The sequence below is a fragment of the Salminus brasiliensis genome, chromosome 6, assembly GCF_030463535.1.
Source record: "Salminus brasiliensis chromosome 6, fSalBra1.hap2, whole genome shotgun sequence".
Classification (NCBI taxonomy): Eukaryota; Metazoa; Chordata; class Actinopteri; order Characiformes; family Bryconidae; genus Salminus; species Salminus brasiliensis.
Genome location: NC_132883.1, coordinates 11555657 through 11571997, shown reverse-complemented (window position 1 = coordinate 11571997; position 16341 = coordinate 11555657). Strand labels below are relative to the sequence as shown.

Genomic DNA, 16341 nt, shown 5'->3' with positions numbered 1-16341 from the left:
AGCGGCCAGGTTTTATCGTGGCAGCACAGTCTGCTAGGAATCTGAACCGAATTCATCAAACTTTGTTAATACCCACAGTAATTAGTGGCATTAGAGAGAGAGAGAGAGAGAGAGAGAGAGAGCGCGTGTGAGAGAGGGAGAGAGCGTGCGTGTGAGAGAGGGAGGGAGAGAGAGAGAGAGCGCGTGTGAGAGAGGGAGAGAGAGAGAAGGTAGCAGTTTTAGCAGAGTTATGAAGCTGTTGTCCTCAGGTCAGTGTGACATGATTAGCTCTGATAGGAGTGCAGTGTAGCTCGGCGTTAAAGACTGATTGGAGCGCACACTTAATTTTTCTCCTGAGTGATTTTGCTCATTCATAATAACCAGGAGGAATGTGAATGGGAACTGACATTGTTGGCTGTCTGGTCTGAGCTTCGATGTTATTCATAGGTAGTTATTAATATTTTACGTCCGCAGCCTTAAACCCATCCTCTGCCACTAAAATGTTACAGAAAAACAACTGAAATCAGCCACTATTGGAGCAGTTATCAGTGTTGAAATGATGGTGTCCATCCAGTGGGTCATGCATCTCCTGAATCTCTAAAAATGGCTGTGGTTTTTATGGCTGGTTTGTAGCAGAACAGTGATGTCAGAGCTTCAAACCAGATGTGTAAGCACACGCAGGAGAGAAGCTACACACACAGAAACACACTGGTGTTTTATTTTATTACTTTTAATAAGCGGTATCTTTATGGCACACACTGCTGCAAACAGCAACACTGTCACATAGGGGTCAGGAGCACTTTCTCCTGTTAATGATTATAGGCTGCTGGGTTGGACAGTTTCATTTGTTGTTGTTGATGTTGCCTCTTGGTCTTCTTGCTTGTTGCGTTCACGTCTGGATATATAGGATTGGTTTCATTTTGCTTTTGGCTTCACTTTTTGACCCCATCACTAGGAATGATCCGATCAGAGTACCTTAATGCTGCCTGTCTGCTGGTACCGATCTTTGTGTTTCTATAAATAATACAGCCCTACAACTTTTGGACACAAACACATACATTCGGACATGGAGTGTATCTGGACAGTTTAAGGACAAACTGTTCTATAAGCATTCCTGTATTGACAAGCGAATGGGGAAAGCAGAAGACAGAAATATAAAGCACAGTTCAACATAATTTATGATGATCTTGATCAATGTGTCTGTTGGCAACCCACATTAATCAAGATTGCATATGTGTAACATCCACGAATGTGAAGGTGGAATTCATATTCAATAATTTGATTCTTTTAAATTGATTAATTGTCCCTGTCCAACTTGGTTTGCCAAAATTGTTTCAGTAGCCACATGTGTTAGTGAAGGAACATTTTTCTTAATATTGCTGCACTGAAAGAATGAAGTTTTGATAAATTGAGAATGAGTTTACTGATAAATGTGCGGGGGGGTGGGGATAAGCCTCAGTCCAGAAGCCTTTTTTGTCATTGTTCTTTGATGGCTGTTTTTGTGCTCTAATCCTCAACATACATGTCCTCTTGTTAATGTGAGTTAGGCTAAGGAGGATTTGAAATGATTGATTAGATTAGAAATACTGTAATGCATTTAATTTTGCTGAAATACAGTTCTAAAGTTCTAAAAATAAATTGGTGATATATAGACTGATCAGCCATACCGCTAGCCCCACCTGCCTTATGTTGAGTACCAGTTGTGCCGCCACAACAGTTCTGAGCATTCGAGGCAAGACCTTTGAAGGTGTCCTGTGGTATCTGGCACCTAGATGTTAGCAGCAAATCCTTTAAGGGCTGTTAGTTAGTGAGGCGAGGCCTTCCTGGATCACATCAGTCTGCCTGTCACCGATTCATTGGTTGCCCTTTCTTGGACCACTTTTGGTAGATACTGACCACAAAACCACACAGGATCTGCCTGATGTTTTGGAGATTATCTGGCCCAGTCATCTAGTCATCTTTGTCAAAGTGGCTCAGATCCTTATACTTGCCCATTTTTCTTTCTTTTAACACATCAGCTTCAGCAACTGACTGTTCACTTGCTGTATAATATAGTATATCCAGCCCTTGACAGATGCCACTGTAGATAAAGATGACCAATGATTTTCACTCTACCTGTCAGTGGTGCTGATGTTCTGGAATATGGTTAGGTATCTAGATAGGTAGAGTAGACCGTAGATGTACCCATGGTACAATTTTGATGCTGACCAAAGTGTTTAATAATACAAACAGTTTTTGAAAGAAGTTCAAAAAGGGATACATAATTTTACGAAATTTCTAAATTTGTGAAAGGCAGAACTGGGGCCTGTCTCACTCTTTTACAGGGGAGATGTTGCTGTGTATGCTTTCTGAATGAACATGGATTGTTTTCAGTACCGTCTGAGAAGTGAGCACATCAGAATGACAGAGTAAGTTCTTTTACCATGACCTCATCACTCTCTGTAGAGAGGCTCTGCTTTGTCTGGGAACTGAGTGTTTGTGCCTTGTTGTGTTCCACATCTCTGAGAGACCCACACACACTTCTCTGTGAATTACTCACTGTTATGGGTCACGCACTCACAGATGCACACTGTTTAAAGAACAAAACTGACATTTTGGCAAATAATCCCTTGTTCCACTTGCCTCTCATGCAGAAGATGTAAACAAAATATTTTACTGGCATTAAACCTTTAAATGTGAGAAACTTGATCATCTTAAAAAATCCAGCCAAGGAAAAAGAGTGTATTGGAGTCCAAAACACCAAATGATTTTATATGAGCCAGGTTTTATAGTGGTGTTTCCTTTTACAGTGATGTCTTGGGTCCTACTACTTGAATCCTTATCCTAACTGTTCCTAGAAATATAGCAAAACAAGTTTTAGTTCACTCATGAGCAATTTCCACACAAAATAAACAAAGGCGGCGCCCGGGCTGTAAAAGAAGCCTTATAAAGTGTGTAATAAAATCATAATGGCTGACTGTTAACGCAACTGCATTAGGAGACTTGTCTGCATGGATAGCTGTAGGTGGCTCCTCTTTTGTGGAACATGCATTTAGGTCAATTTGATCCCATCGGGTCGGGTTTCACTCTAAAGTCTGTGGACTTTTATGTTCTGCATCAAATAAGTAGAGATATTTTATTTGACATTTAAAGTGGAAGTGTAAAATCATGTTTTGATCAAGTGGAAAAAATCCCTTAAATAAATGTACTCGAGATTGCACAGACTTGGGAATTGTTGACTGATGCCCATATCTGATGCTTCCATTTATAGATCTGCCTTTGCTGAAACATAAACATCTACAAAAGTGGATCTGCTTAGACTAGCATCGCAGAGAAATAGAACACTTGTTTCTGTCAGATAAATGCAATAAAATAAATCAAATGAAAACGTTTTAGACACATAGCCCTGAGGAACCAAATCTTTCTGCTGTTTAGGTACAAACAGTCTAAAATATCATCACATTTAAAACCTTTACATTTTTTTTTACTTCTCTTTAGTTCTCTTTGTGAAATTTTGCACCTTTTTGTCCTCAAGCATTTCTCTTTGCTCACTGCAAAACGTTTTATGCAAACTTGTTAGATGTTGGTTCAGAACTTCCTATGAATTTTGTAGGAGGATGCAGAACAGGTTTTCTTTTGATAATCAGTCCATGTTTGTGCCAAAAAAAGTAGTAAGAAAATCCCCACAGTTGTTCTTTGAGCTAGGAACATCGACTGTCATCAGCATGTCAGTGAAGCAGAGAGATCCTATTATACCTTGTCTGTGGTCACATCCGTTTATGTGACCAGCAAGATGTTGGCTGATGTTTCACATTAGCAGACAGGCATGAGATCCTTGCCCCTCCCTCTTCCCAGTACTCTCACTACTGTTTCTCATGTAGAAATGAAACATGGTAATTATAGGCCTTGAGCTAGGCCTCTTTACGCTGACAGACATGCCATGTGACCTGTATCTCCAAGCCCAAACAGTTCTGTAGGCAGGGACACAGCTTCCTACATCAGCAAGCTACACACAAGATGAGACTCTACTTTTTATGGTCATCATGTTTTTGTTTATTCTGTGTTGTGGATTGATTTTGTAAAGAAAATGGTGCACTGCAGTTCATCAGAGACCTGCAAGCAAGCATTGTGTGATTGCTGGTGGACTGCCATGATGAAGTACAAAATTCTATTAAACTTTCCAGTGCCCCTCCACTTTGCTATATTGGCGCTGGAGTTTTCCTCCCACAGCAAGAAAGGGGAGTGTGATGCAGGAGGTGATGAGAGAAGCGACCCCTGATTGAATTTTCTCAAGTGCCTGAAATACTAAATCAGCAGCCGCTGTCTGGGGCTGCTGCTGGAGCTTCAAGCTAAATTCATTTAGTCCAGACACTAAACTGAGAACAATGGCATTGCACCTCCTCTCCCTGATGCTCTTGTTTCCACCCTGTGAATAAGATCACACGTCTCATTAGGTGACAGATTAAGAGCGCTAACAGCCGCTGCGTAGTTCTGCAGAATCTCCCTAAAGAAGTATTTGTCCTGGTTAAATTTAATTTACTTTAATAATGTAGCGCAACAGTGTTGCTGAGCGTTTTGCTGTAGCCTTGGCCTTGATTAAATCAGATCGGGCATATGCCCACGCCACGCATAACTGTCCTGGTTCTGCTTCTCCCTTCTGGTTAATGTTATGTGCCACATTTGTAGCATGTAGTCTGTTATCGTGTACAATTTTGACACGTTTCTTTGTACTTCATAAAGGAACAGAAAACCCATTGACTCGACCAACAGAAACCAAAGGAAAATATTCTTACAGTTCCCTGGGGTCTTAATAAAATGTCTGTGATCAAAATACTTTAACCATCAGGCACCACAGAACCCTTCTGATCCTGTTCAGTCCTATTCAGAATGGCTGGTTTGTGCACCTGTTTCTTTCAATGGTTATGAGCCACTGCTTGCCACGCCCACAGCCCTGGTCAGGGGTGAACCTAAAACAGCAGACATTGGTGCAATGCATTAAGCTGAGCTAAGGTTGAGGAGTCTAGTAGAGTTCCTGAAATTTAACAACCATAGATGTAAACCAGTAAACTGAATCGCCACAGGAGAGTAGAAACCAGTGGCATATGCTCAGTGCAAGCCGTAAAACGTATAGGCAATAAGCTGCTGTGTTGGAGTCCTTCACACCAGACTCTTCTACATTAGCTCAAAGTTAATGGTCGTGAAGTATTTTTCCATGGAACAGCATGTTAATGTTGCTAACCCCTGAGAAAGTTCGTTTATTGTGCAGCAAAAAAAAAAGACCTCCGCTGTTTGTGCTAGCTAGCACTATTGTTTCCCAAGTTTTGCCATGGACGCTTGGTGTACAATAATAGATTTGTTGCCAGTACAGATGTCAATATTGGTCTATTATCGATATTGATATTGGACGATTTTTAGCCCAAATATGCGGGTGTTTTGATAATTCAGCCAGTCCTGAAAGTTGGTCAGGTCATATGATCTATATTTAGTGAGTTACTGCAGCATTGTGCGAGGTCACAGGAGGCTGCAGTTCCTCATTCAACAGCTAGATGTTTTGTTTTTTTTCCTTTTTGGTTTTTTTGTTTACTATACTCTGATTTCCACACCCCAATGACACTTTTACACATTCTACAAATATGTGAGTGAGTCAGATAAAGAGTTAACACCACTAACCAGAAACTCCTCATGAGAGTACATCACTCAGCCCAGTACAGTGCACAGCAGAGCTAGCAGACATCACTAATGATACTTTGAGCTACACAGTGCAGTTCTGTACAGCAATTCACTGACTCTTCCTGCTAGTGCTCGTAATTCAGTGCATTTTAAATGTGGTTACTTCCACCCTTGGTCTCTATCGGTGATTAGCTCATTAATCTGAAAGACAATCTGTGATCAACAACACGCATCAGTCCATCTCTGATCTCCAGGCTGTGGTTGGAAATGCAGTCAGAGATGTAATGATTTGTGCTGGTCTGTGCAGCCTACAACACAGCAGTTCCCATCCTTAGCTCTTAGCTTTAACGTAAGGAGCAAAACTTCAATTCTCGACGCAAAATTGCAGGAAAGTTAGAACAGGTGGACCCTCAAGAGTTGCTGTTGTTTTGATGGACCAGTTCTTTTGTTGTATTTTTGGATTTATATCTTTATGATATTCCTTTCGTTCTCCCCCATGAGCTGCGTGAGTCATTGCCTCAGCTGCGCCACGAGATTAGTTCAAAATTAATGGGGCAGCTTCTCCTCATTAAATAAATACTTAAAGCTCATTAAATAGTTCTAATTGCCTCCAGCAGGTTATGCTAAATTGATGTTCACCTCAGGATTTTCAGATGAAAAGATACATCTTGGCTCCCTGCGTCATCCTTTCTTGGGGTGTACATTTAGTGTCATGGATCTCGGTGAGGAGTTGATCTAACCGTCCAAGGTCGTTGTTAACCTGATCATGCTAGTTTGGTGTCTGCCTGTAGGGAAAAGTGGTACAGAAAGTCATTTCGCAGTTGGCTGAATTTCGGCATCTGGAATTCTGAATGTGTGAAGATTTCAGGCAGCACTGTCACATCCCTGCTTGTAGCAGGTTCATCTCGCTGAGCTCTGCTCTTCCTGCAGACATAAAATATTAACAACATGTCCTTCAGAGCCTGCACCAGACAGCCTCTCATGATCATCTACATCTCTCACTCACTGATCCATTGCCCTAGAACACATAGGGGAAGCAATGGCCATTCACTGAAGCCATTTTTAGGTTTTATTACATGTCCAGGGACGTGTGGTTTGGGGGAAATGGAGAACTACACCAGGACAGACATAGTGAGTGAGTCTACATTTGAGATGTAGGTGGGTCTAACTGCGTGAGGTCAAAAATGCCTCCAGGTTCTAGCGGGCATTCTTTTTGTATTCCCATGGATTGAGGACCCTTGAAATTGTTCTATAGATAAAGGGATAAGTCAGATAGACTGCGGCCTTGTCCACAAGCATTCAGATATTTCTGAAAATTTGAGAAGCACCCATGTGACGTAATTTAGTTGATGCCTTATTCATACACCCGAAGCTATGATGAGTTCAGATATTCATATTCAAAGAACATCCCCCACCCACCTCCTGGTGCACCCTCTGGGCTAGTTTCAGACCTGTGGGAAACGGTGGCTGCTTTTCCACTGCAGGGCCGAACAGTTCTGAGCATGGAGGGTAACCGTTCCAGTGGCTTGGTCACACAGACACGGTTCGGCACAGAACACTTGCAACACAGGCTGGCCCCGGTTTTTGCAGCACGGTTAGCCCACCATACTTGGAACAGTCCTTAATTGAAACTATCGCTTCATTAGTACGAGATGCCGTACACTTCCTGGTCCCAATTTCGCAACACAGCAAAATGAGGAAAAGAAAACTCTGTACTGTCGTGGCCTTAGTAAAAGAGGCCAAACAGTTCAAACCCTTCAAGGTCAGCTGAAGGCGTTTAGAGCCTCCAGTCTCACCATTGCTGCTCTTTCCCACATGGCCACATTAATGCTTGGGCTCAGGTCAGGCTTTCTCAGGGGGTGAACAATGATCATAACATTCAACCACCTGTGTCATCTCTGATTGAGCCATGGCTAAGGCCTGAGAACATTGACTGAACTCAATTACTCTGTACTCCTTGGTGTAAATCTTCCTAACACATCTGTCAAATCCTCTCATTAATTCAAGTTAATTTCCATTCATTTTTTCATAATCGGATTCTTACCATCGATTCTTATCAGTCATAATGAAACTCCCTCTTTCTCATACACTTTCTATTAATGCCTGGCCATTTCTGCACAGTGCTTAACTCCCTAAGGAAAATCTCTGTGATCGTGTCAGTAGGATCCGTAGCTTTGGCTGCAGATTAGGCCGTGTGTTTTGGAAGAGCAGGCGCAGATTTGAGCCCAGCCCTTCTGTTGTTTCTGTGTGGAAACCCTTGTAGGCAAATGCTCTGCCAAGCACCCCTCCCAGGATCAGGAAGTGTGTTGTTTTGCTTCGCAGGGTGAGCCCAGAGCCCTGGTCTTGTCCCGAATGTACAGTTAGCTGGCCCTGTCCCAGTCACAGTGCTTCGCTTACATGCAGCCACAAGAGTACTCCTCATAGCCGTTTCATGAGCAACTGAGCTAAAAGCCGGATAGTGGATATGTTAAGTGTATTGGAGCATTTGCTGTATCATTAGAAAGAAATGGTGGAGTCATGCAAAGACTTCTGCAAAATGCTCAATGAATGCACACTTTTTAAAGGGTTTTGGTTTGCTGAACCTCTGTAGAAAACAATTCCTTTAGCTTTATACACTCATTGAGCAATTTATCAGGAACTAGTTCTAATACTAGGTAAGGTTTCCCTTTGCTCTCAAAATAGCCCCAAATCTTAGATCCGGATTCCATCCTTTGAGATTCTGTTTAGTTCAAGAAACCAGTTTAAGACGCTTTTGGGTTATGGTGCATCATGCTGGAAGTAGCCTTTTAAGGATAGTAAATTGTGGTCATGAAGGGATGTACATGGTCAGCAACAATACTTAAATATGCTGTGACATTCAAGTGATGATTTATTGCTATTAATGAGCCATTTCCCACACATTACACCACCTCCGCCAGCCTGCACTGCGGACACAAGGCAGCTCCATGGATTCATACTGTTGGTGTAAAATTCTGACCCTACCATCTGTGTGCCTCAACACAATTTGAGATTCACCAGGTTAAGCTGTGTTTGCTATAGTTTACAGCTGTTCCATTTTGTCCTGTGCCCACTGCAGCCTCAGCTTTCTGTCCTTGGCTGTCAGACCTGGCCCCCTCCAGTTCACATGTAGCGTATAGCAAAGGATAGCAAGGGACGATGCCTGTTTAGTACGTACAGGAGGTCCAGCATAACCACTCTGAATTCTCATCCGAATATTACTTGCTCTGTTTGCAGATGGGCTCACTCAGACATTACCTGGACTTTGTACTAGGGGGCTGGCAGGATAAAGTCTGTGTAATGTCCGGTACAGCTGGTTCAGTTAACACTCACACATGCAGCCACTCCAGGTAAAGAGGTAAAGTTCTGTGTTGCCGTGCCATGTCTGAAAGGGGCTTTAGTCTATATATGCATTCCCCAGAGTTTCTAGCGCAACTGTACCAGATATACTGTGGTCTTGATTGATTGGCTCTAGTGTATTCACAGCGTATAAGGATAGAAGGGACAGAAAGTTGCACAGACGTGGCACTCAGCTAGCTTTTTTTCCCCTTGTAGCAGCCAGTTTTTTTTCTTTATTCAAAGTTAAACGGATATCACACAACCCTGGTATGTCCAAAAGGGCATCTTTGCATAGGGCCTTCTTAACTTATATTGCAGGTCAGTATAAAACATTTTGTGGAATTTCATTCCAGTTCATTTTGGAGCATTAGTATTGGTCCATTCATAATAAAATTTTGATGCTATGGAAAAGACACCTGCCTGTGTCAAGTAGTCGAAAGATGAAACGACAAAAATCCAGGTTGTTGTACGACAGCAACGATTCACTCATAAATAGGGGGCATTCAGTTGAGCGAACCTTTTAATCTTCTTTTAGTTTTTGTTGCTGCAACAATTTGGAGGTCATTCTAATGCTGCAGTTTCCTCCCTTGTGATTCTTTTATGAAAAGGTCCATTCTTTATCCAGACAGAATCACTTCTGCCGTCGGTCCAGTCGCAGGCAGCAATCTGCTCTCCTTTTTGCCTGCCTACTTTTCATCTCAGCACCCCTCTGTGTCGCTGCCCCACTACGCATACTGCAGCAACACCACACACATACACACTCATGCCCTTGCATAGAGCAGGAGAGTGGCAGGGCATCGGTAATGTCCCTGAGAGTATTTCAGATTACTTATTATTAGCAAGCTGTTGAAGAGCTTTTCCATGTGCGGCTTCAAGGTGAAGTCAGATGCTGCAAATGTAATCTGTATATTTTCTAATGTGAAAGTAAACCTTCTCTGCTTCACACTCAGACCTCTGACTGGACACAGAACGGGAGTGGTCAGAACAGGAAGTGAGCTCATTGCCTCTTCCCCTCTCTCTGTGTTGCTGCTTTTAAAGACCTGAGGGAGGAAAACCTCAGAGTGTGGCTTATTAAAAAAAAAAAGCCAGTGGAAATGGTATCAGGGGCTGGGCTGCTAGAGAACATTGCAGTTAAGTTTGGTTTTTATATTAGTAATATACTTAAACAAAAATGTAATAATCACCCCACCCAAAGAAAACCTGAATAAAAAGCTACAGAATAACATAGCTGACCTGACCAGTGTTGCTAACCTAGTCACATTGAGTGCTTAGGCTTTCATCCTTTAGCTTGAAAATAGTGAGTTTGTAAGATTAGTTCTCTAATATCAAATAATAAATTGACAAACGGGACAAACTGAGTGTAACCTTTATCTTTTTGATGTTTAATTCTGGTATTTACAGTACTTATTGTGAGCTGTATGGTTGGCTGGCACAAAGCATGATGGGCACTTTATTTATAGGCTCTTACTGGTTATTACCTTCGTACATTACTTGTTAAATTGAATTTTAATTTTCTATAGGTTATCTTATTTTTATCTTATTTAACTTATTTGTATCTGTTTTTGTTTGGTTTTTTGCTATTTTACTGATTTGGTTGTTCTATGTTTCATATCTGTATTTGGTTATTCTGCAGGTTCTAGCTATGTTTATGCATTTGTTTTTATTTACTTGATTCACAGATTTACAGATTCACTTTTTCTTAGTTTATCCGCCTAGTTTAATGTTTTTATTTAGCCCTATATACTCTGCTATATATTATACTAGGTCTTTATTAGATAGTATTTCCAAGATTAAAGGTTGGTTAATTAATTGAATTGAATGAATTGATGGTTAACATCAGTTGCATTGCTTGAACACCAAAGTTTGCAAACAACAAGCACCAATTAGCAACCCACTGTAGCTCACCGCCACTCTCGGCACTAGTTTTCTTAGTAGAATATGGAACAAAACTGTTACAGTTACCATTTTTCATTACCATATTGTGGAGATATTGAATTGTAAAAGCCCATATCATTAATTAAATTAGTTTATTGACCAAACATATTGTTACATTCATGTGTATGACTGTTTATTTAATATACATTACTTTACATTGGATCAGATTAGAACATGTACAGATTAACATGAATACATTAAAAAGTAATGGAATTTGTCATTATGAATAAATTAGTTGAGATATTGTACGAAGAACAAAGCTTGGCTCCAAATTTCTTCTTTAACATCAAGCACAGATTTATCAAACCAGTTGTTTGATAATACCTGTAAATACTACTAGATTCCCATAAAGGGAGGTTAGTTGTATTTATTGTAATATTAGTGTTTTACTGAGCTAATAAACACTTACTGACCCAGAGGTCTTTAAATATAATTTTCACTAGGGATTTTCCAGATCCAGGCCGTTTTTTTAATGGATCGGGTATCGTCTATTTTAATCCCAATCCGGTGTTAAGAGCGGCATCAAGTGTCCTCAAGGCGCCATTGATGGACATTATTATCCAGCCGGCAGCAGTAAGGACGTTCTTAGAAGGTCATTTTAAGTAAAATAACTAGGTTATTTATACAAACACAAATATTGGATCGGTTTCGGCTGATGCTTTGCATTAAGAGACTTGTGTTGGTACAAGCCTGATCAGGACATCCCCAATTTCCACTATCCCCCAAAACCTTTGCAGGGAGTAGCTTACAGTCTAGTAGTACAGTAGAATTAAGATGGCCAGGAATCAGTATATTTCTACAGTAAACGAAGAAAGGGCAGAAACGGTTTGCTCTTTGTTCATCCACTCACTGAAGTAAAGACCAAGGTCAAACTCAAAGACCGGCTGCAGCCAAAGGTTTTATGAGCTGCTTGTTTCTCATTTGTGTCGCAGTAATTGCAGACGGAGAGCATTTGTGTTCAATCTGCAGTAAACCCTCCGCTGGTGGTTTAAAAGTCAGCGGTCCGCTATAGCGAGCAGAGTCGAGTGTAATTGAAGACTTTCTCATACGAGAGTGACAGTGTGATGAATGTGTGTGTGAAACTGGGACAGTATCACCAGGAACACACTCTTTTTCTCCCTCTCTTTCTCACACACACACAGACACACACAGCCCTGACCTGCTTTTGATCTCCTTTCCTTGAGTTTCTCTCTCACTTTAAGCCTGTGGTATTGTGTAGAAGTGTGTATGACCTGTCCTGATTTTTTGTGTGTGTGTGCTGCGGGGAGAGTAGAGGTGAAATCCTGAGTGCTGTGTTTGGGCAGTTAGCAGCTCTAATCTATATCTAATCACCCTCTGTGTCCTGCACTAGACCTCATAGACTCTGCAAAGGCTGGCTGATGGACCACAGGCTCATGCTGGTGTGTATGTGTGGGTGGGTGTTCAGAGGATTGGGTGGGGGGGGTGGTATAGATCTTTACCGACCTTTGGCAGACCCCCAGAAAAGCAACCCACAGTCTCCTTCCCTTCACTCTATTAATGTCCACTTGTGGGAGTCCTTCATCGATTTGTGCGTGTGTATGCGTGCCAGTTAGTCATTGCACATAGGTGTGTGCTTTTAGAAAGCAAACCAACTCTGACGTGTGTTGGTCAGAGGAGGTGTGTGTGTGTGTGTGTGTGTGTGTGTGTGTGTGTGTGTGTGTGTGTGTGTGTGTGTGTGTGTGTGTGTGTGTGTGTGTGTATAAAGGGTCTCATTCCAGCAGTCATGATTGATGGGGTTTCTTTGTGTTTGTCATGCAGCCCCTCCTTCCTCCTTCTGGTGTATATAACTAGATGTGTCCTTTAACTTGGGATTAACTGTATCCGTGCTCGACCCTGCCACTGTCCTGCTTGACCAATTTGTATTGCACTGCTCTACTGCAGGGTGGGCAATATGACACTAAAATACCATTACTATACTTTTTGTGTATGTGTATTTATAACAAACCATAATGATACCAGAAGGTGGGCTGAGACTCATTTGAGCCTCCTGCTATAGCCCAAGACACATTCGACAACCAATACGCCAGTAATTGCTGTGCAACGAGCAAATTTGCATATTTCGTCCCACACAGTGATTGGATTGATTTCAGTCTGACTAACTGGAGACACATTTGACAACGGCATGTCCAAGCGCGTGGCTGAAATCGTATGTGGATACAATCCAGATACTAGTTACATGAAGTGACAAGGTGCAAATGGGGTCTTAGTCCAGTGCCTTGACTACACTACTTGACTGTAGGGGGAGCCCAGGAGCAAGAAATGCCAGTTCTCCATAACAAAAGGGGGGAAGACTGTAAAAGTAAATTACAAGTGCTGTTGCTGGTGGTGTGGTGTTGTGCTCAATGTCTCTGAGGGGGTCTTTTGCTGTCAGTGTGGCTTTCCTCCAGCTGCTCCGGTTTCCTCCCACCTCCCTAAAACACTTTGAAGGTGAAGTGACTATGCTACATTGCCCTAACTGTAAACGAATGCATATGCACCACATCTTGTGATGGACTGGCACCCTGTCCAGGGGGTATTCCTGCCTTCTGCCCTTTGATTCTGGGTAGACTCCAAACTTAACTCGTCCCGACCAGGAAGACGTGGATAAGATGATTTAATTAATGAATAATCAGCTACTTGTTGCTCTAGAGTTTGATAATACTCGCTTTATACTCAAGTGTGTTGTAATCTAATTTATTAGGACAATACAAAATAGTGAATACCTCTAGTGAACACCAAGGCCAAGCAAAAGTCTGAACAAGTGTCCGTAAGGTTTTTCTGAACCAGCAGACTTTTCATGAACTAGTGAAGCGACGTGACCGCAATGTCCTGAAAGTCTGTATCCCTACAAAACTCGGACGGCAGCTGAAGTTGGATCTATTTAAGGGTGTGTATGTGTGTGTTCGTGTTCCCATGCTGTTCTGGCAGAGACGTTTCCAGGCCATCGTGTCCTTGTTTTCCATGTGCTCCCTGCAGGAAGAGACAAAAGGAAAAGGGCGGGGCAGCAAAATAGCGCTCAATCTCTGTTATTTCCCTTCTGCCAAGTGTGTGGAAGTAGGTCCACATCAGTGCTGCTCTTTCTCTACCTCTCACTATTTCTCTCTCACTCTGGAGTCTAGTAGTAATAGTGGTGAGCTGCAATCTGCTGAACAAGGCCAAGCTTCAGGTCCACTTTCACTCTGAGCAAAGGAACAAGCACTTTCTGTAGTAGTTGGTATCTCGTAGTTTAACCTTCCACTCTGACTTGCTTTAAATCCAACACAATGTGTCAGACGCTGGGAACAGTGATGTGTCAGCCATTTTAACAGTTCTGTCCCTTCTCTGTGTCTCCACAGCGATGGCAGCTATCCGTAAGAAGCTGGTGATCGTGGGGGATGGAGCATGTGGGAAAACTTGTCTCCTTATCGTCTTCAGTAAGGATCAGTTCCCAGAGGTCTACGTGCCCACCGTGTTTGAGAACTACATTGCTGACATTGAAGTGGACGGGAAACAGGTCAGTCAGGCGCCGGAAGGCAGTCCTCTACAGCTTCTATACTTCAGCAGTAGGGCTGTCAAACCTGAAGGATTGGCCTTGAGACTGAAGGAGTTGCCTTCTGGAATTAAAAGAAATTCACTGCTTGAGATGTTGAGTGTATGCTTATTAAAATGCAGGGATAAATAAAGAGTTGACTATGACTGTGTTAGTCCCCAGTCAGTCAGTGCTTAGGAGTGCATTTTGATATTTATTTATTTATTATTATTATTATTATCCCAGAGAATGTACTAATTATATATCGTAAGCTATTTTATTTACCTAATTTAAAATATTGAAAAAATAAATACATAAATAATAAAGTGATTTAAATGCATTTATTTTTTCAAATGTTTTAAGTTATGAAAAATTATTAGCATGTTGTAAAATACAATATTTATACTAAGACCCCCCCCCCCACAGAATGTTTATTATTATTAATAATAATAATAAAAATAAATTTGTATTACTGTGTGTATGGTGGGGTTGTTCTTTTATTAAATGAGAATCAGGTGATCATAATAACAGTTAATTAAGTGTTAGGAAGGGACAGTGAGCTGTGGTGCTTGTGTGTGTCGGGGGAGTGATGGTCTGTTAAAATAACACTTTTCGGATTCACCAAGGACTGTGTCGTTCACTTTCACAATACCCCGTGCTTTCAGTAAGTGCCATTAGATAAATGTCGACATGCTCTAATAACTACACTGACTGACTGAGTGTCTTGAACAGGTTTGTTTCATTGGTCACTGACATGGGACGGCATGCCTTCATGAACATTAGCCTCAGTGATGCTGGACATGTTGTATAGAATCTCTTACAATACAAAAGGGGCACTGTGTAATCAGGTTTTCCAAAGCCTAGTCACGCACCGCTGATGTTTAATGTACAGTCAATGGGTGAGATGGTCTCTATAGACTGGGCGGGCTGGAATGGCACTCAAGCAGCTAGTCGGCCATGGCTGACTAGGTATGGTTGCACTTGACTTTGAGTTTCTTGCTTGCCTGCTTGGAGGCTAAATGTGGATATCTTAGGATACAAGCTTTAGCTGTATGTGGTGATCTGTTAATACTGATTCTGGGAGTGTAGTGGTTGTGCTTTTATGTAATCAGCCCACAAATGAAAGGCAATGCACATTTACACAGCAGAATCCCAGGTTCTGAATTAATACCTACGGAGTTCAATTAACACCTGCAGTGTTCATGCTGGGAAGGGAAAAACTGACTATTAAGAGTTTCTGCTCTGTAGATGTGTTAATGGCTTTGCTCTTTTTGTCTGAAATGAATCGTATGTGTGCGGGGTTTTTTTTCTGCCAGTAAAGCAGGGTGTTTCAGCAAGTTTTATAAAGATTCTAATCATTTTATATATTTTATGTTCCATGTACAATAGCTCCATGCTGCAGACTGTATACTATACTATATAGACTCAGAACTGGATTGGGATTAAAATAGCCATTATCTGATCCATTAAAATATGCCTGGATTGGGACATCCCTAATAGTGGCCTAATATTAGTATGAACAGTGCCTGTCAATTGTTCAGTAGTTGAACTATCGTAGTGGCAACAGTTTAACCAGTATGGTTGGATAATTTAGATGTATTTTAATGATACAATGTGGAAAATGTGTACTCTGAGACCTGAGATTATTATAGCAGCTGACATTGTGTTGTAATGCAACACATTGTGTAAAGTGACCATAACAAGTAACAGTTTTTATCCAGATAAGGGATTTAAAGTGTGCGGTGTAGATAGACATGTTACAGGAAACAGTGTGTGATAGATAATGAACATGAGCATAGTATAATTCAGATACTGGTGGTAACAATGGATCAAGCACGATCAAGGGGGAACGTGTGGGGAACATGTTTTGCCTTGAATGAGAAGCTATTATAGAGAACTTGAGTAGTAAGTAGATTTAGAAAGACTAAAGACTA

General features: G+C 41.5%; 1 protein-coding gene across 1 annotated transcript in view; it reads left to right on the top strand.

Moving 5' to 3' along the window:
• The window catches only part of rhocb (ras homolog family member Cb), a 36226-nt gene that overhangs the window by 14048 nt on the left and 5837 nt on the right, over positions 1-16341 (top strand). The window contains exon 2 of the mRNA XM_072681625.1: positions 14235-14392. Coding sequence (XP_072537726.1) covers positions 14237-14392 — 156 coding nt within the window. The 5' untranslated portion in view covers positions 14235-14236. The remainder of the gene's footprint in view (positions 1-14234; positions 14393-16341) is intronic.